Below are 26,748 nucleotides of genomic sequence, written 5' to 3'. Positions count from 1 at the left end.
TTCATTAGCATAATGCATAGTTAGTTATACAGTTTACGCATGACGATACTGCTGCAGATGGATGATTTAACAACCGAATGTGTAAGTATTTTATACATGCTGTATATTGTAATGTTTATCCGATATCTAAACAATACAGTCAGGTTTTTTCAAGTATCAAAAGAACACTTGTCATGGAATAAATGCATAGAAAGTTTGCTAGATTAAAAAAATAAATAAAATCGGTTATGTTAAGCAGACGCCATTATGTTTATGGTTTTAGTTGTCTTTTGACATCAATTTACATCTTTTTTTAATTAATATCATATTTATTTTGTGTCATAGATAAATTTTATTCGTTCAGTGCATGCCGATTTATTTGTTCTTGTTAATATGTCGTTTTGTTTGAGTTTAGCCATTTTATTTGATATTTTATAGTGTGTCCATCTATGTCGTAATGTTACACTACTGTTTTGGGTAAGGTTGAAGGCTGGAACCTGTTAAAACGTTTAAAACCGCTGCATATGTAAGCACCTGTCCTAAGTCAGGAATCTAAAATGTAAGGAACAATTTCAAACCATGTATAAACATAATGGATTTATATGATCGTGTAAAAACATTTCGACGACATGGTTCTAAGCCAACTAGATAAGAATGAATGTATTACAAGCTTAAGATAGGTATCTTTCAATCTCAGTCTTGCGATTAAAGAGATGCCCCATTTATTAGCAAACAAACTTACGCACTCGATATATTGAAAGATCAATAGGAAATTAACTACTACGTTATTGATGTGATTAAAACAGATATATTCAGGTAAAAGGCTGTAATTTCAGATGCACTTTATTAAAGCACACAATTGTATCCTAAATGCTATTTCACAATTTAATGAATGTAACGAATGTATCATGGACATTTGCAATAAAGTTGATTTGTCTGCAGCACCATCGTTTTTCGCTTTCAAAAATCGTTGAAATACATTTTAAGTTAAGACGAAGACGGACAGACGGACGCCCGACATTTTTATACCATAATACGTTCCGTCAAAATTTTGACGGGCGTATAAAAATGGAAGTCGTGATATTATATTGGTGTGTCCCCCGACGGAAGTTTACGAGCATCACAGAAAAATCTGATAACTTCAGAAAATATCACATGTGCCTTAGAAGTTAAATGCCCCATGTCAGTATACAAATACAACACTCCTGTTTACTAAAAAATTCCCGAAAGATGAATTTGCCAAGTTATGTTGGAAATGAGAGCATGAGGTTAATCAATTAGCCAAACATAACTTTTACATTTGTCAGTTTCTAAGGTACTGTGAGGATCGGAACTCCTATATTTGGTGTACGGGATGTTTGTAGAGATTTGTATGGCATGTTTCATCTGAATTTGATCCATTTTTCATGACTCATTGACAATAATAAGCGTATTTGACGCTTCTAGTAAAAACCCTTAATATGACAGACATTCTACAAATTTACTATCATAAGTAAAGCGGACGATACATTTCATAATTTGCGCTTTGGTATTCTTTAGTCTGTATAGTAGATACATGTAGTTATATCATTGGAAATCAATCCACATCTGCTACGTTGTATATAAAGATACATAGAACTTAAGAAAGTACTGTTGTAGAAGTTTAAGTTGATTTCTATTACTTTCGAGGTAAAGTGTTGAATTAAAAAAAATGATAGCTTTAATGTTCATTCTTATTTAAAAAAATACAGGCTTTTGCAGGTATATCAAATGATAAAAGACATATTGATTTTGGATTACTAGTCTGGTCACGCATTATCTTTCACGATTAAAATAATGCGTTGCCCAATCATTCACGATCAAGTTCAATGAAAATTCAACAAAATTCAAGGTTTTCATAAACAAATTAAAGCTTTTAAAGGAAGAGCATACTTTTATTTTACTGTACTATCAGATACACCAAAGATTAAATTTCAAATATGTCATGATATAGCGTGGTTTTTAAAATTAATTCAATAGACAAGCATAGCACCTTTTGTGTTTTTTCATAAAGTACTGTATATTTTCCTTATCTTATTGCACAGTAATATTGAGGAAGTTGAACCATTTTGACAGACATATTTTTTTGTTCGGATTTGTTCCGCGTTTTGAAAATTAAGCGATTTTTTTCACAGATTCTGACCTAGAATTTACATGAAATGTCTTTCACGATCCGGTACCAGAGCTTTCACCATCGTCTCGCACTAATATACTTGACCACTGTTAGATATTCTTTCACGATCATTTCTCTCGTTAAACCGAATGACACCCGTGTATTCAGTGCATGTTGTTGTTTGTTGATGTGGTTCATAAGTGTTAATTCACATAGTTTTTTCACTGACCCCTCCCCTTCTTAACTTAATTTGGGAAAAAATGATTGACCAATAGGGATATATGTAAAATCGATTTTAGATTAACAAAACGTGCAGCAATGTTGAACCCCCCCCCCCCCCCCCCCCCCCACCCACCCCCAAACTATTTGATTTAAGTTTATTTTTATCCTACATCGATCTTTTGATGTCATCCCTTAGACCGTGGGTTTTACTTTTTGAATGATTTTACACTAGATAATTGTCACTAAAACGACTGATACTAGATTTTTTCAGAAATTTGGATCGTAGTAATACATTTAACATCAAATATCTCATTGCTAAATAACAGCTTTTATTTGCGAGTCGTAATCCTATCGTATACAATATAGTATCGTGTTCACTAATATTCACAACAGCATTATCTTCAATTTGTTTTCAGATGCTAATTCTGCAGGATTTTATCACGCATAATATCCAAGCGGGTAAAAACGAATATTCTTTTTCATTGAGTGCCATTTTCCCTCTGTGCATCTACAAAATATCAAATGTGTTAAGTTAGTTGAAAACTATTGTAATTTTGAACACATTAACATTATTCAATAATGAAAGTTAAAGAAAAATGATTTTACATAGATTTAGGAAGATGTGGTGTGAGTGCCAATGAGATAACTGTTGTATAACAATTTATAAATTAAAGTAAACCATTATAGGCCAATGTACGACATTCAACACGGAGCCTTGGCTCACACCGAACAACAAGCTATAAAAGGCCCCAAAATTACTAGTGTAAAACCATTCAAACGGGAAAACTAACGGTCTAATCTATATAAAAAAATAGAGGAGCGAGAAACACGTATAAATTACATAAACAAACGACAACTACTGTACATCAGATTCCTGACTTAGGTCACGTGACGTCACATTTTTTTAATTACGTTGACGCCTGGACTGATTCGGGTGTGTCTATTCTGTGTTAAACTTTAATAGCATTATGTATTCGGGTTGAGTTTTCTGTAATTAGTTAATACTTCAGTTTCATTATGTATATCTCTTTCATATTCATTTGTTAAAATTTACCTTTTGCAATAGCATGAATTGTTCTATATAATAAGGATGTTCTTATCCCGGGCATAAAAACAATGCCGTATTTGGCAAAACCTTTTCAACTTTTTATCTTCAGTGCTGTACAACTTTGTACCTTTTTCACTTTCGATCTTTTATATCTGGGCGTTATGTATTCGGGTTTAGTTTTCTGTAATTAGTTAATACTTCAGTTTCTTTATGTATATCTCTTTCATATTCATTTGATAAAATTTACTGTTTGCAATAGCATGAATTGTTCTATATAAAAAGAATGTTCTTATCCCGGGCATAAAAAAAATGCCGTATTTGGCGAAACCTTTTCAACTTTTGATCTTCAGTGTTGTACAACTTTGTACTTTTTTCACTTTCGATCTTTTATATCTGGGCGTCACTTGTAAGTCCTGTGTGGACAAGGCGCGTTTTTGGCGTATTGAATTTTAAACCTGATGCTTTTTGTTATCTATTAATCATGTTTTTCTTTGTCTAATATGTTCTATTAATTTGTATTGTAGTCCTGTAATATTATGTTGTCATTTCAATGTTATATTTAACTTTGCCATTAAAGTGCGAGATTTGGCATGCCACAAAACCAGGTTCAACCCACCACTTTTATTCCCCTTTAAAAGTGTCCTGTACCAAGTCAGGAAGATGGCCATTGTTATATTATTGTTCGTTTCTGTGTGTGTTGCATTTTAACGTTGAGTCGTTTGTGTTTTCTCTTATTTTTGAGAAATTGAGATAAGACGTGGCACGGTACTTGTCTATCCCAAATTCATGTATTTGGTTTTCATGTTTTATTTGTTATTCTCGTGGTGTTTAGCCTGATGCTTGGTCCGTTTCTGTGTGTGTTACGTTTCGGTGTTATGTCGTTGTTCTCCTCTTATATTTAATGCGTTTCCCTCGGTTTTAGTTTGTTACCCCGATTTTGTTTTTTGTCCATGGATTTATGAGTTTTGAACAGCGGTATACTACTGTTGCCTTTATTTAGGACAGGTGCAAACATTTGCATCGCGATTAAACGTTTTAATGGTACCAAACCTTCTCCCTTTTTCTAAAACAATAGCATAACATCACAACATAGAAAAACACACGATGAAATATCAATTGACAGACTTAACTCAAATAAAAAAACGTAAATTAACACACTATGAATTTGATCTGCGATATCTGAATGCAAATGCACAGTTATAATATTAGGGACAAACATTTAAGGCCAAAATGCAAACAAACAAGTCCAAACAAAGCCATGGCAAGACACTACTGCGAGATATTATTTTAGTACAAGTAAATCTTGAAGTTTATACAAATGTAGTACAAAGAAGTGAAAATTAGAAGATATTCCAAATAATCAAAGCTGGTATATGACCAGATCCATATGAATATAAAATAACAAAAAAGCATTATAAACAGTATCAACAGGTCGAATTAACAAGAAAATACGAAATTAGAGTACTCGCAGTTACTGACAGCTAGTTAAAAGCAAAAAACAATTAAGAATAAACAATCATGCATCAGAGACTAAAATCAACTAAAACACATCCCAGGGATTTAGTATTTTAACGTCATGAACAGTCATAGAAGAAATGACTTGTGCAATGCCAAAAATAAATGTATCGACAGGTAGTAGGATAGTGAGGAGCGACTTCTATAGAGATAAAAATTAACGTGTCTGTGTCTCTATACATCTCGCCTCATTAGTTATCATGTTTTAATTTGCTAATGACAAAATCGATATTAGTGTCAATGTAAACTACAAAATGTATATTCAAAGATCTAATTACAATATCGGTACGATAACCCTTACTTATAAGTTTGTTTAAAGGTATATATTTGATTTTTTGATTGTTTGTCGTTATAATTTGAATATACTACGAATGTATAGAATTTTACTAAAGTTGAAATTGGGTAGTGTTTTTATTCAGTTATCAACAGAAACTCGTAACATAATCGAATTCATTCACTGTTGTTATAATTATGTCCAATGGCAAATTGAACGGTTATATCGGCAGTGCAAATGAATTTGTTTATCTAGAAATAAATGTTTACGGAAATGAAATTAAAAAGTGGTTTTCAAATTATGTTAAATACATACAAAACGGAATCAGGAAATGTGCGTCATATTTTTTATTCTAAAACTATTCTTCTTCCTTTACGATAAAAGGGAAGAGCGAAAATACTTTAATACAGAGTGCTTGTGGTGCGATGTAAGACTTATCTAAAACATGCATACCATTTTTAAATGTTTTGTTATCAAACGAAAAAAATGGTTTGTTTGCTTTTGGCCTTGAATTGTTTGCTTTTGGCCTTGAATGTTATTAACTATGTGTTTGCATTCATGTATCACAGGTCAAGTTTATTCGTTCATAGTGTGTTAATTTACGTTTTTTAATTGAGTTATAGCCTTTCAATTGATATTTTATCGTGTGTTTTTCTATGTTGTGATGTTATATTATTGTTTCAGAAAAAGGGAGAAGGTTTGGTACCATCAAAACGTTTAATTCCGCTGCAAATAATCGCACGTTTCCTAAGTCAGGAATCTGATGTACAGTAGTTGCTTATGTAAATTATACATGTTCTTCGTTTCTCGTTTTTTTTTTAAAATTTGGACCGTTGGTTTTCCCGTTTGAATGGTTTTACACTAGTAATTTTTGGGCCCTTAATAGCTTGTTGTTCGGTGTGAGCCAAGGCTTCGTGTTGAAGGCCGTACATTGACCTATAATTGTTTACTTTTATAAATTGTTATTTGGATTGAGAGTTGTCTCATTGGCACTCATACCACATCTTCTTCTGGATGAACTTGAAAACTTTATTCAAAATCTTTTTAAAGTTATTAGTCCCCTACTGACGAAGCTGAAGGGGACTTTTTGTTTGCACTCCGTCCGTCTGTCTATCAGTCTGTTCATCCACCAGTACGACAAATCAGTTTTCCTCACCTTTTTTTTCGTACTTGAAAATATTGATTTGATATTTAGTAAATTGGTTTTTTTTTGCATGACAATTTACTAGTGAGGTGACAGAAGTATAAAAAGTCGTCTAGATCGCGAGTTTAATCTCCCAAAATCACACACGTCTTAAAATAGTCTTAAATTAAAGACAAATGTATCTTTTTTCTATTTTCTGCCCTGTCGTCAGAATTTCGTATGGTCACATTTTTCTAAAATGTCGTTTAAATGACTAGTAGTACTATATATTGGAAAGTTTCAACCCCCTTTTTCAAAATTCAAATTTGAGTATGTTTGCTTACATTTAATTGATATCTTTTTATACGACCGCAAATTTGGTAGTATATTGCTATCACGTTGTCGTTGTCGTCGTCAATGTCGTTTGAAGACAGATGGTTTCCGGATATAGTAACTTTAGTATTAGTATATAGAAATCAATAAAATTTTAACACAAGGTTTATAATCACTAAAATAAGGTTGGGATTGATTTTGGGGGTTATTGTCCCTACAATTTAAGAATTAGGGACAAAAAAGGGGTCCAAGTGTATGAATCTCTCTGGAATTATACCACAAGTTTCTATATCACAAAGGGATGGTTAGGATTGGCTTTGGGGGTTATGGCTCAAACTGTTTAGGAAATAGGGGATAAAAAGGGGGAAACCAGGGTTTCCAGGTTAATGCACAGTTAAGACAATTGGGATGGAGTGTAAGGGAGGTAATCCAAATATAATGTTTGAATTTGAGACAACTCTCCACAAGAGACCAACATGACTTAGAAATAAACAATTATAGTACGGCCTCCAACAATAAGCAAAGTCCATACCGCATAGTCAGCTATAAAAGGCCCCGTAATGACAATGTAAAACAATTCAAATGAGAAAACTAACGGCGTTATTTATGTACACTGCTTTTAAATTATGTCTATTTGAAATATGCCAATAACTTTAGTATATAAACTCCATTGAATTTGACAATAACGTTAGTATAATTGGAAATTTGCCAATAACTTCAGTTTAAGTAAATATAAATCTTTGAAATTTAAACACAAGGTTTAAAACCACAAAAGGAAGGTTAGTCCATATGGTTTAGGGAATTATGGGTAAAAAAGGGGCTCAAATAAGCATTTTTCTGTGTCCAGACAATAACTTGTGACACAGTGTATAGAATTGTCTGAAATTGTACCACAAGTTTCCTCACCACAAAAGAATGGTAGGGATTATTGATGAAGGGGGGGGGGGGGGGGTATGGATCAATCTGTTTAGAAATTAGGGGCAAAAAAGGAGTAAAACAAGGATTACCTGGTTAATGGACAATTACTTTAGCTTTTTATTAATGTTGGTAATTTTTGCTATCGGTTTGCTAGTTTTAGTATAAAATATGTTGTAGCTGTTTCTAGAAACATCAGATACTGTGATTTAAATACATATAATATTATAATAGTGTATATAAAAGGGTTCAGTTGTAATAAATTTTTATACTTAGAATTAATTATTCTTTGAATGTTTTTTCTTCTTCATTAGATATACCTCCCTTAAAATGGTTCCATTACAACAAAGGAAAGACTGGGATTGAGTTTGATGGTTAATGATCCAAGGGGGATCCAAGTTGCTCAGTTTTGCACATTTGATTTGTAAGATCTTTGACCGTATCGATTTAGTGTCAGAAACCTATATTATGTCAAAAATTTGACCACAATCCAATTTCACATGTAGTAGCAAGATTGAATATTGTGTCCAAATTTGTCCCAACTGTTCAGTGTTTGACCTCTGTGGTCGTATCAGGCTGCGCTCGGCGAAGCATTTTATTTCCTAAGCTTTTATCATCTGTCAAAATATTTAATTCATTATTGTATAAAGTTCCTTTATATCTATAAAATTTGAATAGTTTAGTTTGGGACTATCATACTATGATAGTCCCAGGTTTTGACTGTTTTAAATTGGTATAATTTTAATTGCAAATGCAGACACACACTTTAGTATCTTCTTCATAGTAGTATTAAAAACTATCCGATAATATTTGAAGCATATAGTACTTCATAAAACTTGTTACTAAAAAAAATTTCGAAACCTAAATGTGAAAAAAACCTTTAAGGTCATAAGAAACGTGTGACCGGTGAAAAATAATGTTCTTCCAATTCTTGAACCAATGCATACAAACATCATAAACTAATTAGTCTTCTGTGCACGAATTTATAATTTTTTTTCGCATAGATTTCGTATAATCGTCAATTTTTTTTCAATCGGTCAGTATTGTTATGAAAAAATGGCAAGTAGTTAAAGTTCGTGTTTTGAAGCCGAAGTTTAACGATTGTCACCTGTTTGTCAACAATCAACAAAAAATCAACAAAAAGCTTGGAAATTGAGCACGTGTTTAACACAAAACAATTAAAATAAAGTAAACATCTTCTAAATATGAATAAATTAAAGAATTTCTTCAGAAAAAGTATATGTACATAAGTTTTATAATGAAAACTATCCATTGAGTTATAAAAAAACATATGCATTATTTTTTTAATTTGTGGTTTCTTATGACTTTAAGAAATCAACGGAAAAAGAATAGAGTTATAAACTTCAATTTTAACACGGAACGTAATAACTTCCCTTCCATCACATTTTGTGTATTATAATTGGTCAATAATTGGCTCTAGGGAAAACGGTACTAATTATTCTGCCATTCATATAGGCGACAATACTAGCAATACATTTTCTAAATTTACCAGTTTTTATAATAAAAACCTGGATAAAACAGTTATGTGTGGTGTTAGTACTTTATCACTGTATTCTAAAAATTGGAGCCAAATAGTATCATGACCAATTTCCAACGGAGCTTGTTTGTTTTATCCATGCCCACCGTCATTTTGCACCAAATTTATCAAATTTTGGAAGCCTTTTCGAAATAATAATATATATCGAAAATATTTCAATAGGTTTTAAAATTTATATTGTAAATTTACACACTGTAGTTATTCCTAGATAAATAAAAACATATATTGTACCCTTACATCCAATTACAGCGCTTCTAATTTGACTTCCTTCACCTGTCTTGGGTACACAAAAGGCGAACCTAATGCTGGGAAAATGTAATACTACCGTTTTCCCTCTAAACTGATATATTTATATGCATGTATATATGCATGTATATATGCATGTATATATACATATATATATATATATATATATATGTAGCACGGTAGTATTTGCATTCCAGAATTTAGGTTGTGTACCCTTCTTAGGTCAATGTATCTGAACAGTGCGATTGGATTCACTTCCTGATGAAAAATACCTAGTGTTTGTACATGGATTCCATTGCACCCTCGCAGCTTTCGAGGGGTTCTTTGGATATATCGAAGGAATATACTAGTACATTCATACCTAGTGGCCTTAGTTTTTGAAAGATATAAAAAAAAAGTAAACAGTCATGATAACTATTCAAATTCATTTCTGAATAGTAAAATGAAAGTACTTCAGTTAACTGAAATACGGTAGAATTTTTTGCAGTCTTAGAACATGGTAAAAATTCTAAAAAGGCTATCATTATCCCTTATGGGCCAGGAAATACTAACATGCCCCCTATATGAAATGTCTTCCTTTTTTGGTATCGTTTGCAAATATTTTCAATTAAGTGCTCTAATATATTGTACATAGTTTGTTTGTATATATTTATATTCTTCTTTTTTGTTATAAAACATAAAATATAATTGTCAGATTGTAAAAATCAAAATAATTGACGGATAGTTTCAGTTAAAATTACGCGACATGTACGATTCGTCAAGTCCGTTGAAACTTGCTCCTTCAAGTCCAAAGAAAAGACGAGAGTCGTTAAATTTTCAGCAAGTATAGTGAAGTCGACTTCTGTATCTGCAAAGAATAAAAGATTGATGAGGTGTACATCAAGGTGTTTCATTTGACACTTGTGTATTTGAAGAGTTGCAAGCAGTTTACCATCGTTCATGCTACGAAACCTACACGGCAAGTGAACAAAATTGTCCACCTTTAAGAGTGAGAAAGCTTCTAACTTGACATTTAAGGACAAATATCTGACTGTTTTGGGTATTTGTACGTGTTCTAGAATACAGTCGTTCAACTAGAGAAAATATTTGAGAAAGATTGAAAACTATATGTTGCAAATTTTAATCAGATGATCGTATAACGAATGTTTTATCTGTGGCAGAAAGCAAAGGCGATGATTTTAAAGTTGAAATAGCGTCTCCTTTATCTTTTAAACTTTATCATTTTGCTAAAAACGAAAAAACAATATTCCGAACCCGTGGAAGCATAAATATCAGATTACAATACTGATTTTACCAATTCTATATTGGCGATTCACAACGATTTAATGGTTAAAAAAACTAGTCCTCATGACAACGTTACTTGATAATTATAGATTTTTTTTCTGATTCTAATTTAAAATATTTTTCTTGTAAACTGCAGTCTAAACTCATTGATTTCTATAGAAAGTCGTCTGTCATACAACCACAACAAGGTCAAGCCAAATCTTACATAACATTCAGTAGCAGCTATCGGAGAAGCAATATTAGCTGCTAGTCAATTAAAAGCTGACCTCAAAATCTTAATGTCAACAGTATAGTCGATATAAATAACGGACATATATTGCATTCCGCTGCAAGAATACCTAGAAAAGGCATAGAAATTATACAGTTTTCTAAAGAAAAATACCCAACTTCTGACGAATTGTCTCTTCGTTCTTTATTGCAATTGCTTTCATGGTAAATGGCACCAGAGAAATGGGTAAATGCCTGGCATTGGTTGAGTCGATCTTTTCTGTGACAAAAAACAGTTTGACTACTTTTCATTTACACAGTTACTTTTGCATAGGTACTAATTCTGTACTTAACATATGTAGTTCTAGACATTTACTTGTAATCTTTAGTACTATTTCTTTACTTTAAAATTATTGTAATATTTAGGTACTTATATTTTCCAGTACTTGATTTGTACTCAAAATATTGGTACAAAAATGATACCAACAATGATCACAGTATTCCATGTTTGAACATCATATAACCTTATGAGATTTGAAAAAGACAAACTTTCAAAATGCTGAAAATGTAACCGTGCAACCAAAAACCTGTAGTACTTAAATTTCAAGTACAAATCAAGTACTGTAAAATACAGTTACTTTAATATTACAATAATTCAAAGTAACACAATATTAGTACTGAATATTAAAAGTAGATTTCCAGTACTACAGATTTGTGGTACATAAATAGTACATAAATAGTACCTATGCAAAAGTAGCTGTGTAGGATTTGCTTTACAAATGTATCATTAGGTTGGTTCAAAACACCTGGTGGAAACATCAAAGTCCAATTTATTTTGTGCATTTTGCGCATCGTATAGTGAGGTGCGACGCTATTTTGCAACTGTTGCCAACCATGAAATTGGGCGAATTCAAGAAGGTGTGTACGTCTCGTATAATGTTTTCCAGCATCTGCAGACATTTGTATGTCATCACACCTTCTTAAACCACAAATAAGATCTCATATTAGTTCTCAGTAAAATTTTGGAAATATTTGTACACGTCTTGTGAAGGCTGATGAAAATGAAGAAGATGGAAATAACGCTTATTTTTTTTTTAGCTTGATGCAATGGTACAAACTGTCCAGGTTAGGGGAGGGTTGGCGCGCCTTTAAAAAAGTTAAATCCCGCCTCATTTTATATGAGGTTGTGTCAAGTCATATGAGGCTGTAATGCATTGGTTTGCCGTTTCTTTCTATATACTACTAGTATATTTGTTGTTTTCATATTTTATTTTGTACATTAATGAGGCCGTTTGTTGAAGACTATGCAGTATAGGTTTTACACATTGCTGAAGCCCATACGGCGACACATAATTATTGTTTATTTATGTGTCAGTTGGTCTCTTTTGGAAAATAGTCGCATTGCCAATCATTTGTGGTACGTTGGAAGGAAAAGGGGGCTGTAGGTACAAACCCGATCATGTAAGAGACAGTAACCAGAGTAACATACTCAACAACAGATAATACTATAGAAGCAGCAATAATCATGACAAAAACCCAGAAAAAAACGAGTAGTGTATGAAAAAAACCAAGGACACGGCCGACACTCGGCTAACCGAGAGATTGGGCGGTTAATCTATATTGAGTATGAGGCTATATCGGCGGTTGGTCTGTTAATCGGGTTGGCTAAAGTCCGTCAATCAGGAGTTATCGAGGAAATCATTGAAAATTCTGCATGTTTCATTGTATAACTTTTTAAATATATGTTTATCATAAAAAATATTCATGTCTAACAAACAATTCAATGTACTGAATCCAGTGGTGTAATTATTATTTTTCTAGTTTCGATGCACGATTTTTAAAATGAAAAGGCGTGTTACTCATCAATAAATTTATACACATTTTACTCAAACATAAATGTACACAAAAAGACACGTTGGTTGAATTTACTTGCATGCTATATTTTGAACATCGAAAAAAGAAAAGCATTATGTTTGTCAACCAAATTGATATCATTGTTTGAAAAATCTACACAAAAATCTGTATTTTGGTGACATAAATCAATCTTTATTTAAAACCTGGTCTGTTAATGGGTCGGATGTATAAAACCCGGTCTGTTAATTGGTCTGTTAAGAGTTATGAATGGCAATAAAAGTATAATTTTATTGCTGTATGGGGTGTTATCGGATCAAATTGGTAGGCTCAAGACGAGTGGCTAAAATATACGGAAACAACACATGAGCAATGAAACATAATATATATGGAAACACTGACATGAACAATGAACAATTTAGGCAATGAATATTGAAAACTGATATAAAAAAGTGTAATATTAAAGTATTGTTAAACTTTATGTTAAAATGCCATATTTTGATTGGCTAATATGAGGGTGTTAATTTACTCTATCACATGGCTGAGCGGGTGACAATTTTTTGGAAAGATAGAAAAAAAATAGTAACTGTTTAAGAATAAAGACATGGATGGAAACACAGAATATAGAATAATAGATAAGAACAGTAGAAAGTGGTGCATTACTAAAAAGATAGATAAAAATAATAACTGTTTAAGAATAAAGACATGAACCCCCCCCCTGTGTGTTGAAACAGTAACGGATTTGACGAACAATGACGGTGCTCGTTTCATCGCATTGGAGGAAGGCGATACGGCAGACATTGTTGACCAAATGCCATATTCCGAAATAAGTGGAAATGTGACAATAAATTTCTATCATGTGTCTATGGAGTAAATGATAAAAACTAAATTGTGATAAAACTTTTTTGAAAATTTTTAAGATTTACCTGTTATGTTTCATTAAATTGTTGTAATTGAACTTTTTTATCTCTTTTCTGCAACACATGTTTTTCCATATTGCCCTGGTATCATCCCTCGACCTATATCGGGCCTCGGCTAAAGCCTCGAGGCCGATGTTAGAGTCTCGGGATGATACCAGGGCTAATATAGAAAAGGTCATGTTATAAACTATACATATTGATTTCATCCAAGAATGGTTGCATATATCATGTGGATTCTGTTTAGGTTGTCATGATTGACACACATTTGTATCTATGTTCCGGACCATATATATGAGTATTTGGACCATACGCGTATGGTCATGACCATATGGGTATATACTCATATGGTCCGACCATACGCGTATGGTCGGGGTAATTAACACTCTGTTACAGTTTACTTTTACTACTTCTAAATTCTTCATATGGTATGACCGTTCAATAAAACGACGATATCACATAGTTAATTTTATGATTCTATCATATAAAAAGATAAGCTAAATATAAATAAGAAGTTTCACATCGTTTACCTAATTGTCAAATTTAGAGTAAACACATTTTATCCCTATGGTCATTATCGATGGTATTTACCACCGGTCATTACCGATTTCTGATAACAAGTGAATGGCAATATGTCGACTAAAAAAATGAATACCTAAAATTTCTGGAAAGTAACATTTAAGTTGTCTTGTGAATATTGTGTATTGCAGTCATTTTACGATATTTGAGATCTAGAGCTAGCTTCTCAAAAAACACCGTAGATATCAGAATGGTCAAAGACCTCGGTATCACTGTACGCAGCTGTAAAAAGGCTAGCTTTTCACTCGCAAACAAACGGTGTAATTAAAAAGGATCGTGCACAAATTTCTTGCAAATGCAAAAAAGCTATGATACCGTTTAAAAGTGAATGTCACACCAAGCCTACATGCAAGAATGTACTAGCAATGAAAACTAACTATGCATTGTTATATATTTAGATATATATATATATGTATTATATGTGTAATTCAGTTTGATATGTTTTACGGAACAGTACAAGTGATGTCCGGAAATGCCTTTTTGTTTTACTCTCTCTTTTATTAAATGTCGTTAACGTAAGATGTGCTTTTGTTCATGAGCTAGTCGCAACCCCAACACTAATATTACATGTATTAAGACGAGGCGATATCGTTACAGCATGACATCAGTACTTAATTTTAACGTAGCTTTTGGATTATAAATTAATATTTGTCATGTAACCATCACAGTTTTTTAGACAAAGGTTTTGTAATATTGAAACGTTTATAATGTAATGTGAGAAAAATACCTATATGGTCCAAATACTCATATAGTCCGGCCCGTTGATAACCAAACGAGTATTATACTTATACGGTCCGACCATACGCGTATGGTCGGACCATATGAGTATACGCATATGGTCATGACCATACGCGTATGGTCCAAATACTCATATGGTCCGGAACATATACATTGGTAACCAGTATATAAATCAGAAATAAACGTATACATCAGAAATGTAACTAAACATCAGGAAGTAAAATATATTGGGATGCTAGAATAAAAAGAATAAAGAAAAAATAATGAGTAAGATAAATAAAATGTAGAGAAAAGTAACAGACAATTTAAAGAATATAAAAATAAACAACACCCCAATCCGGACCCTCATGGTATACACGAGAATCCGGATGGAGACACAGAATATAGAATAATAGATAAGGACAGTAGAGAGTGATGCATTACTAAAACAGATAGAAAAAATTAATAACTGTTTAAGAAAAGAAAAAAATGATAACTGTTTAAGAATAAAGACATGAAACACCCTTGGGTGTTGAAACAGTAACGGATTGCTATGTACTCATATTGGTAATAAATGCTAATAGTTTACATGCGGACAACTGCAGTTCCCCTCTGCACTTATGTAGAAAGGAACTAAACGAAATAAAATGAATTAAAACAAACTCAAGATAACCAAATGTAGCTGCATTCGCTCCTTTCCATTTACTTCTTTAGACTGATTTGTTAACACCAGATGATTTAGTAATAAAAGAAAAGAACCAATTGGATGATGCTGACGATTTAGAGTTAAACGTCCAGTGACAAATATCATGTGCATATGAGAACGACAACACGTTATATGATGTACCCTGTGTTGTATTAGAAAGACACTTTCGGCTGGATTTGAGAACGTGCTACTTTGAACAGACACAAAAACTACGACTGAAGAAAACGTTAATAATAGATTCATGTATATTACAGCAGGCAATCTATATCACGCTATATTGAAGTAACACACCCTTTAATAAAATACGTAGTCAAAATAAAACTGCTCTTACTAGAAGGATACTGTTGCTGCGTATTTTCATTTTTTTTTTAACTCAAGAGCATCTCATTCTTTACTTTTTCAAAGGGAAAATATAAAGGTAGCACAACTATTGTCGTGGCGAAATAACTCTTAACTGACATAATTTCAATTTTTCAACCCATTAACAGACTTTATTCCCATAATGTTCACTAAAACGTGGTGTTACTCACGATATATTACAATTATGAAATATTAACTAATGTCAATTTATATTTTAGAACCAAAGTACGATTTTGTGTCCTTTAAATGATATCTAAAATTGTTTGTTTCGCCTTTTATTACAAAAATTGCTATGCGTATAAGCATAAATACTACATACTTTCGCGACGCCTTTTAGTTTTACTGAAAACTGCGCAGACTATGAAATGTTTTTACAGTTGGAAAATGTTCTATGATAGATATCATTTTGTCAGACACTTTTCTTTTTTTTTATTTGGTTCTTATAATGTACCTAAAATCTGTATATTTAATAGATTTTAACATTTAAATTGTGCGTTTTACTCTTAACAGACGTATAACCAATCCGATTAACAGACCAACCGCCCATTTAGCCGCATACTCAATATAGATTAACCGACCTATCTCTCGGTTAGCCGAGTGTCGGCCGTGAAGGAGTATCCGCAAATTTTATTTTATTTCATATTTGCTTTGGTTTGATACATTTTTACCTCATCAAATATGAAAGTTAAATTTTTTTTTTGCAGTATTGTCTTTCATGCCGATTGATTTGATTTTACCTAAAGTTGAAATTATTTATAAGGTTAAGGTGCTTTAAACATTTTATGGGATGACAAACTGGATGTTTGAATGTTTGTTTTTAAAAAAATGTGACCATATCAAGTCTTTACGACCAGCAAGGTGTTATAGTACAAGGTTTCCTCTTTCAAATGATATATTATATAGGTGTGTGTTCGATGGGGAGATTAAATGACATTCTGCCTTCAGTCACCGCACTATACAGATCAAATTCGAGATTTGTTCCGGTTGACAAATTTGTGCAGAGTTATGGTCCTTGAACTTACAAAATTCACTCAAATAATCAGTTTTCCACACTGTCATACTGGAAGATATTGATATGATAATTGGTATATAGTTTTACCATGACCAGTTACAGACCAAGTTCTAAATTTGTTTCAGTCTGATTATTTGGTGAACCAAAATATGGAGATTCGGTCATGATTATTCGAGATTAATACTAAGAATAAATATTGATTAACGACATTTATATAAAGGATATGTCGAATAAAATAAACGGTGCGAATATAACTACGCCAGGTACATAATAAATGTATCACCAGTGAAATCCAAGGTTATACACTATAAGGTTCTTTATATATGAAAAGATACATAATAACTAGAACACACCCGTGATATCGCGGGTCTGTGGCTGAATTAAAGATATATAACTATGCGTAAGCCTTATTTTAGTAATGGTATTGTCATCTGATAAAGTCATGCCGATTATAAGATGCACAGTTTTCTCTGCTTTCAACATCTTTCTGTTTGAACCCGTCGACCTGAAACTTATCAATTATTGGTATTATTAATTTTATTTGGAAAACAAAAGTCCCTGGAAAGAAGTATTTTTTAATCAACAGCATTGTCCTTAATGAGTTATAATTAAAGTTGAATTCTTTGATTCGCTGTTTTACGTCATTCCGGCATACAAATTGAAAACTGTACACGCTGTACCTATACGCCTTATTTTAAGTCCAGAATTATATTATTCGTATTGTCATCTTAAAAGTCATACTGATTAAAATACTACAATCGGGAACAATGTGACAATGATTGAATTTAGTAGTGTCAACCCTGTGATTACGACCCGTGTATATAGCAAAATCCTAAATACAGCGTTTGGTGGTGCGCCTGTCAGATGCGGAACGTACAGATAAAGTAATAGGTAACAGGTGAATATACTATTGGTATCGGTATCGGATTCGACCCGGAACTTCTTAATTATTGGCAATATTAATTATGTGGGAAACAAAGGGGTCTGGAGTGGTGTAATTTTTAATCAACAGCATTGTACTATATTAGTTAGATATAAAGTTGAATTCTTTGATTCATCGTTTTTACGTGATGACGGCTCATAAATTGGACCTCGTAATTTTAGTATTATAATTATGTTTATATATTAACAGGAGAAAGTGTGTTAACTACAAACAGAAACAAAAAATGGATCCTACCGAAAGACAAAGGATAACAATAAATCACCAGTATTTATGCAAAAACATTTCGGAAGTTGAACGTGTTATGGATCAGCTTATTGAAAACGAAATCATGACCGTAGATGATTCTGAACGTGTTAGATATGAAAGGACTACTTCAGACAAAATAAAAAGACTTTTGAGGATTTTAATGAAACACTCAAAGGGTTATTTGGGACTGCACCAAGCGCTGATTACAGAACACATGGAGTTTATAACAAAAACGCTGGACTCTACAAGCATCAATGAAGAAAAATTGAAAAAAGGCAATATAAACTCTATTTAAGTATTTAAAAAAAATATTCTTATTGATTATCTAGGCTTTTTCATAGATGAGTACTGTGGGAAACAATTTTCGTGAATTGTGGTAAATTTGCATTTCCGTGGATATTTAATGTCGTGGTGTTAGCAAAGTCTGCATACATTACTTTCCAAAAAAAAATGCAATTCTTCAATCATTTAAATTCATGGTTCTCCTGTATCTACGAAATCGAGCACAGTATTTAATAACGTTTTATACTGACACAAGTGACGTTTTCAAGTACTGATACAGCATCGGCTTGAAATGCTGCATAAATGCCAATTGGTTTGAGCTTACCTGATGAAGAAAAAAAAAACCCCAGAAAAAGCCATATGCACACATCTCTTATATCCCGAGGGTATCATCAGCTCAGTAGTCAGTATTTCGGTACAGACATGATTTAATAAATTTTACTAAAATTGTCCGTTTATAAATTTTGAAATTATTATGAAACTAAGGTTTCAACTCCCTCAGGAAAAGTTGGCTTTAAAAGAATTTGGCAATTTATTTAATGTATTTTTGACATATAGCTCTTCAACGGTTTCGGTACTGGTAAATCCAGAAAAGCGTTTCGGACGCATATAAATTATAAAACGTGTTGTTTTCAATTTTTTATAAACTTTTTATTTTTATCTAATAGCTCTTCGACTTTAATGCTGCTTATGGTTGGGAAGTCTCTGAGTGCATCATAAGCTCAATAGTCAGTCTGTCGGCACCAGCCGTTTTATTTTTTTTGAAACTGATGCTCAATTTAGAAATAACTGAGAATGTAGGTTTCATTCTCTCATGGAAAGTTTATCTGAAATGGATGTAGCCATCTTTTATGTCCTACATATTTCAGTTATTATCCAGTCTTGACCTTCAACATTTTAGTTTTGAGTATTACTGAGGAAGGTACGTCCCCCATTCTCCAATTGTATGTTTGAGCTAATGACAAGACTCCCCACTTCATTATGATTTAATTAAATACATTTTATTTTAGAAGTTTACGAATATTGCATTATTCAGATTTTTTTCATGTGTAACACGATGCATTACCGTAAAAGTACATTTGGAATGTTTTCATCGAAACCATTACGTAACATTGTTTTTTTTTAAATTATTTTAAGATGACATTAAGCTCAATGAATTGTTAAAGACAGTCCTCAGAAACAAGTTTTGCGAAACAAAAGGAGAAGTCGTGTCCCTAGGCAGTATTGTAGAAGAGTTGAGGCGAACTTTTAGGGAGAATGGAGAAGATTACTATATTCACGATGATCATATAAAATGTCAGATCAAGGACCTATTCCCAAACAGTGAAGACGAAGATGTTAAAGGAAAAGGGTATCCTTTTTATACGCCCGTCAAAATTTTGACGGGACGTATTATGGTATACAAATGTCCAGTGTCCGTCCGTCTGTCTGTTTGTCTGTCTGTCCGTCCGTCCGTCCGTCTGTCCGTCTGTCCGTCTGTCCGGCGTTAACATGTCGCACCGTAACTTGAGAACGACTTATCCAAATTTCATGAAACTTAATATAGTTGTTTCTTATGATGGTCAAATGATCTGTATACTTTTTGGTGAAAATATGATTTAAACTTTTTGAGTTACAGCACTTTATAACTAAAACAGGGGTGTGTTATTTTCACATGTCGCACTGTATCTCAAAATCGATACTTGATTATGACTTAAAACTTTAAACACTTCTTAGTTATATTAATCTCAATATCTTTATACTTGTTGGTGATGATTCAAAATTTCATTTTTGAGTTATTGAGTATTTTGTAAAAAAGGGGGAGTTTTTTTTTTACATGTCGCGCCATATCTCAAAAACTATTTATGATTATTGCTTAAAACTTTACAAATGTCTTTGTTATATTAATCTCAATATCTGTATACGTTTTGGTGATGATTCAAAATTTCATTTTTGAGTTATTGAGTATTTTGTAAAAAAGGGGGAGGGTTTTTTACATGTCGCGCCATATCTCAAAAACTATTTATGATTATTGCTTAAAACTTTACAAATGTCTTTGTTATATTAATCTCAATATCTGTATACTTTTTGGTGATGATTCAAAATTTTATTTTTGAGTTATTAGTATTTTGTAAAAAAAGGGGGAGGTTTTTTTTTACATGTTGTGCAGTATCTCAAAAACGATTATTGATTATGACTTAAAACTTTACACATTTCTTTGTTCTATTAATCTTAAGATCTGTATACTTTTTGGTGATTATTCAAAATTTTATTTCTGAGTTATTGAGCATTTTGTAAAACAGGGGAGGGTTTTTTACATGTCGCACCGTATCTCAAAAATAAGTTATGATCATTGCTTAAAACTTTACACACTTCTTTGATATATTAATCTAAAGATCTGTATACTTTTTGGTTTTGATTCAAAATTTTATTTTGGTAATATTTAGTTTTTGTAAAAAAAAACAGGGTGGGGGGTTTCACATGTCCCGCCGTGTCTCTAAAACAATATATGGTTATTGCTTAAAACTTTCTCATAAACTATTTATGATTATTGCATAAGACTTCCACATAAGACGTCGGGCGTATCATGCGCTCATGGCGCAGCTGTTTATTATATCAATGTTTCTCGAATGGTTTATTTTACTTCATAAAAGTATTTTATAAAAAAATGATTTTTACATTAAAACAGTTGTTAAAATGAATACATATGGACATCGATGCGGCATCGGCGAATTTGCTATCTCTTTGCATAAGAAGCTAGATAGTCAATCTCGAAACTGTGTCCTCGAATTTAAGTGAATTTTCATCTTCCACAGATTAGATAGTGTTATTATATAAACGATATTACCTGCCATTTTGTCTGTGAGGGTAACACCATATTAGCACGGAATGTTAATTACTGTCTGGTATCTTTGATCTTTGAAAATAGATTACAGATATATGTTTTTGGACCCGTTTATATTCAAATTTTAAATTCTATCAATGACCACACAAATATACATAGTATAAACATCATCACCATATATACACAAATTTTAAAACATAATCCTTGATATGATGCATAAGAGGTTTAACGTTATGTTTATAAGATAAGCGCACGCGCAGTCAAACTTACTGAATTTCTACTGATGATTTGAGTTATTACTGTGTTAATATATAGTTAAATACTTGGATATTACTACTGTGTTCAATAATTATAAAAGAATAGATGATCACAATTATTTCTTTAACCACCATAGATCACTATTTAGAAACCTACAACGAATTTGTGTGTCTAGAAAAGAGAAATTCCTTGATGTAGAAGAAAAGTCGAGAGGAGGTATAAAACATGAAGTTTTTTTTTATTCCTAAAATAAGTTTATACATATGTATCAACAGATGATTTTTTCTTTATTTACAAGCAGTTCTTCGATGTATTCATTTAATTGTGTGTTTCGAAAAAAAAAAATATTTTTTTTCTGGAAAAGCTTACAACGGTGGACTTTCTACTGTTTCTATCATGTTTATTATCTCCCAGAGTACGACTTTTGTCTTCAATTCTGCACTGTGCGTATAAAAAAAGTTTGACATTCTTTTGGTGACATCGCAGTTGAAAACTAAAGATTATAAGAGATAACTGGTGGTGATACTTTGACACGTATAGTATCTTCTATACAGAGCTATCCGTTTAGTAATAAGTTATTATAGTTCTTTTCCATATGATATTTCTATGGCTTTATCTACGTATGCGTTAAATTTTTTTTCAAAAATAAGGCTTTACAAAATGACACTGCTTCAAACAAATTTATTACAAGTTGTAACATTAACTTCGTGCTTTAATTGTGGTGTATCATTTGTTCATTGAATCATGAATTTCATGTTTAATATATTTTCACTAATATTTTAAGGAATGACTGTAACAGAAAAAATATTACAGTCATTTCTTATAAATTAATTCTTAATTCAATTTTAAACCGTAGAAAACTATGAAAAAACGTTGATTACGCCACGGTCACATGACTAAATTATGTCTATGGGCTGATAACAAAATAATATCACCCAATCAGAAGACGCGTTACATTCAAAATTAAATTATATGATAACAAATTTAAAATATGTTGAGTACAAAAATTCATCATAATGTTAAAAGTCCATGAATTCAAACGAAAATTTTCTGTTTCATTTAAGGAACCCTAAGAATACCAAAAAAGCCATTAATAGACATAAATGCTGAAGAACTCGTACAGGTAATTGCACCTCGATATGCTGCATACGAAGTCCCTATTGAAACGTCGAAAATGTTACTTGACGGCAACATATCAGGGAAAGTATTTAGAGAATTACAGTTAGAACACATGGAAGACCTTTTTCCAAATCATACTTATGACGAAAAACGTTCAATAGTACATTTAAGGAATGATATTATAGCAGAAGAAGATGAAAATATGCCAAAATCCGAAATCATTTATCGACGGCATATTTCCAAAGATGATCCATCAGTTGAACTCTACTTGGAAACTTTTCGTAAGTTCGACAAAGAAGCATCAGCAGGGTATCGTAAAGATGCGACTCTCCGATCATCAATGACACGTCCAGGAAACCCACTTGAACCAGTTCAATTATTTTCGAATATCTGCAGTGGTCAAGCGGACATGTATTATACAATAAGCCTTGAATGTGTTGAGTTTGCAGCTGCATGCTTAAACGAAAGAACAAACGGAACAATTTATTTCGGTTTGCAATCCCATAGTAAAGATTTCTATCTTGAAGGTGAAGTTAAAGGAATTCCTCTTTCTCGTAACGAATGCATTGAAAATATCAACAATACCATATATAATCAGTTCTATAGCGACCAACATGATTCAGTATTCAAATGCATTCGTCCTGCAAGGTTTGTTGACGTTATTCCACATCACAACACTAAATTGGCAGTTTTAGAACTTGATATTGTACCAGAATCAACACTGATTGGCGACGAGGCATTTTTTGTTAAAGTTAATAAAGAGAACTTGCCTAAGCTGTATAGATTTTCCCTTGCTGGAATCCAACCATATCATATCAATGATGCAGAAGTACGGGATTACTTACACAAAAAATTGCCGATGATTCAAAAACACAGGCAAGAAGAAGAAATGAAAAGGAAAACCTCAAGTTTTAGACCTGACCTAAGAATGAAAATTAAAGATCTTTTACATGCTGAAAATGACAGGTTGAAGAAATCTGATGTTTACCCGCTTGTTTTTTTGGGTAATCTTGGTAACGACATACATCTAGAAAATTTAGAATTCCTCACTGATTTGAGGGTTTGTGCATTTTTTGATTTCAGTATTTTGACAAAGAAGAGTAATATTCTTGAGTATTTGAAAAACACCAAAGGCTACATGTTAGATGTTTGCATGGTTGACCAATTTGATAACGATAACATAGACACGATACCGCCATCTATGCAAATGATCAACCGTGAAGATGCTAAAACCAGGAAATGGATACATTGTAATACCGTATCGGAAATCAGCCAAGAAGCAATGACCAAACATGAATGGAAGCAGACATATAGCATTGGATTCAAGGAAGCAGTACGATGTTACAGAAAAAACATACCTAGAGGACGCGCTTTGGCCATATTCCTACTCCTCTCAGAGGAATACGACATCCTTTTAGAAGCTGCAGAAGAAATTATCACAAACTTTACTGATCAGTGGATGGTTATTGCTGAAAAAGATGAAATGGCAGAACGATGGTTTTCTGAGCTCTTGAGACGAGGCACAGTAGACAAAAAAGAAGTAAAAGAAAGGACTGTCACTGGTATGTCATGGAGACATGTAAACGTGACCATTCGGGAACTATCAACAGGACACAGCGCTTATGAATGTTTAATACCTTTATCAAATGGAGGGAGATGTTCACTTTCCGATATAAAGCAGCATGAATTTCGAGATATCGATATATTAAGTACGAACGAATGTGAAGATCCTGAAATGTCTACAAACCAAGACAAAGTTAATGAAATCGAACGTCAAAGTGCAGACACGTTTTATCGTGGGCGAGGCATTAGTTGGTTCAATTTCTGGTTTCGCGATCACGTTTTAAGACGTAGTATACATACAGAGCTTGACAAAAAGCTACACGAAGCTCTCTCTCGTAAAGAGATAAAAACTGATAATATAATAGAAGTGATAAAAATCTATCATCAACCTGGTGTTGGTGGTTCAACAACTGCGATGCAATGTTTGTGGGAACGAAAAGAACATTATAAATGTTGCATTGTTAAAGAATTCACAGAGCAAACTATAGACAACATTTTAAACTTGAGAGGGTTTGAAGAAGAAACTGACGACCCGAAGCCCCCAATAGTGCTTTTTGATGATTTCGAAGATGACAAGCTTGAAAGTCTACTTTCTTCTTTTCGAAACAAAACATCATTGAAAAGGGACCAAAATGATGACCGATATCCTTTTTGTGTTTTAATTTTGTGTATTCGAAAGGCAATCATTCCATTGTCGCCAAATCCTACGAGATATGCTTCTGTCATACTCCGACACCTGCTGTCCCCAAATGAACTAAACTGGTTCCAAAAAAAAGCTACATATTTGGAGGGACAGTTTCAAAATAAACAATGGCCAGAGCCGAAAGTGCTCATATCCTTCAATATTTTGAAAGAAAACTTCAATCCTGCTTATATTCAAAGAATGGCTGTAGACTTCGTAAATGCTGTCACAAACGAGAAAGAAAGAAAACTTCTCAAATTTGTATCTATGTTAAACACATTTGATCCTGAATATAAGGCACTTCCAGCCAGTGCATTTGATCCAATTATGGCCTCAATTGAAAAAGGAAAAAAACAAATGATCTTTCAGGCGGGACTAGTTGGTTGCCATTCAAACAAAAAGAAAACATGGGATACTAATATTACCGAACCATTGCAGATACTTTTAAATAATACAACTGAAACAAAAGCTGGAAGGGGTAAACAGTTGACTGGTATTTCAGTTATCAATTCTCTATTTGCAAATAAGATTTTCTCCTGTTTTCAAGAAAACCAAAGTACTAGTGGTATCTTCCTTGAATTTTTAAATTCAAATATATTTAAGAACAAAAATATGGCAATGAAAGAAGTACTGCGTGTTGTTGACAGAATCCTAACACAAAGACTTCCAAACGAATTTTCGCGGAAAGATAGATATGCGTATATTGTTATGAAGATTATGAAAGAGGAAAACGTAAAAAATGCAGCAGATGTACTCGCCTGTGCAAAGCAAGTGACACAAAGCGCCAGAGTATGCCAGGAAATAGCTAGACTATATATTAATTCACGAGAATTTGAATTAGCAGCTACATATGCCAAGCAGGCAACGGATATAAATCCAAATGATTCAAATATATGGGATACATATGCACAAGTTTACAAAATACAGTTGACAGAAATATCAGAAAAAATGACACCCATCGATCAAAGAAACATTGAAAAGGTAATCGAAATGGCTAAAGATGGAATGGAGTTATTCGCGAAAGAAGAAAAGTTAAATCGGAAAAGAACTAGTGGAGATTTTGGAAAGCTTAGAATCATCAATCTTCTCCTCCAGATTCTTTCGCGTTTTGAGTCGTTTGCAGATATTTATGTTTTCCGCAAATATCTAACAGTTGAAACCTACGTTCTCAATGAGTTGATATTTCTAGAAAATGAGTCTGGAATGTTTTTAAAAAGATTGAAAAGAGAATATAATGCCACAGTTCAGTCTATCAGGGGAAAACTTCAGCATCCTAAACAAGCGACCACATTAAATTCGTTTATGCTAAAACAGCTGGAGGAAATCGAAATGTTTTCTGCAAGATTTTTCAGTACTGAATGCTATCAAATACCAGACTGGTATCCTGAACAACTACATTATACTGGGTATGTATACCCGTGTGACATAAATCTTAAACACTGAAATTTTTCAACAATTTTACCCATTTGTGGGCTCATGAAAAGAACAAAAACAGTTTCACATCCTTAAAACATTACCGATGATTAGTTTTGATTTTATCTTATTTATCTTATTTATTTGTTTAATTGTGTTTGGTCACGTAAATAAAACGAAACATTTTTGTTTGAAAGTTATGGTCACACCTATACGACCAGAAAATATAAAGCAACGAAAAACACATCTGTTCAATATAAATCTGACCAATTTTAACATTATAACAACTTAATGATGTTTCCTCTAATATATAACAAATCTTTATCATGGTATGTATTACTATTTTTACAGTTTAGTGCAGACTGAGGATACAAAAGAAGAGGATGTCGATATGGATATGGACTATTAGACATTTCTAAGTTGATGACATTTTATGATATG

At 32.6% G+C, this 26,748-nt stretch overlaps 1 protein-coding gene across 1 annotated transcript; it reads left to right on the top strand.

The window, feature by feature from the left end:
* Positions 1 to 26,748, top strand: LOC139495724 (sterile alpha motif domain-containing protein 9-like). Its single transcript, XM_071284053.1, has 6 exons — positions 1 to 81; positions 18,110 to 18,441; positions 19,586 to 19,799; positions 21,667 to 21,746; positions 22,595 to 26,300; positions 26,659 to 26,748. The coding sequence occupies exons 2-6, from the start codon at positions 18,144 to 18,146 to the stop codon at positions 26,714 to 26,716; spliced, it is 4,356 nt and encodes a 1,451-aa protein (XP_071140154.1). The 5' UTR covers positions 1 to 81; positions 18,110 to 18,143; the 3' UTR covers positions 26,717 to 26,748.

Source organism: Mytilus edulis, chromosome 11, assembly GCF_963676685.1.
Source record: "Mytilus edulis chromosome 11, xbMytEdul2.2, whole genome shotgun sequence".
Lineage (NCBI taxonomy): Eukaryota > Metazoa > Mollusca > Bivalvia > Mytilida > Mytilidae > Mytilus > Mytilus edulis.
The sequence above is the reverse complement of the archived record's forward strand: the minus strand, read 5'-3'. Positions and strand labels throughout refer to the sequence as shown.

Bases quoted from the DNA above. Each gene is read 5' to 3' on its own strand.
- LOC139495724 (XM_071284053.1), top strand. From the start codon at position 18,144: ATGGATCCTACCGAAAGACAAAGGATAACAATAAATCACCAGTATTTA. The intron at 18,442-19,585 runs GCAATATAAACT...AATTATTTTAAG, and splicing joins TGAAGAAAAATTGAAAAAAG to ATGACATTAAGCTCAATGAA. The intron at 19,800-21,666 runs GTATCCTTTTTA...TAACCACCATAG, and splicing joins GAAGATGTTAAAGGAAAAGG to ATCACTATTTAGAAACCTAC.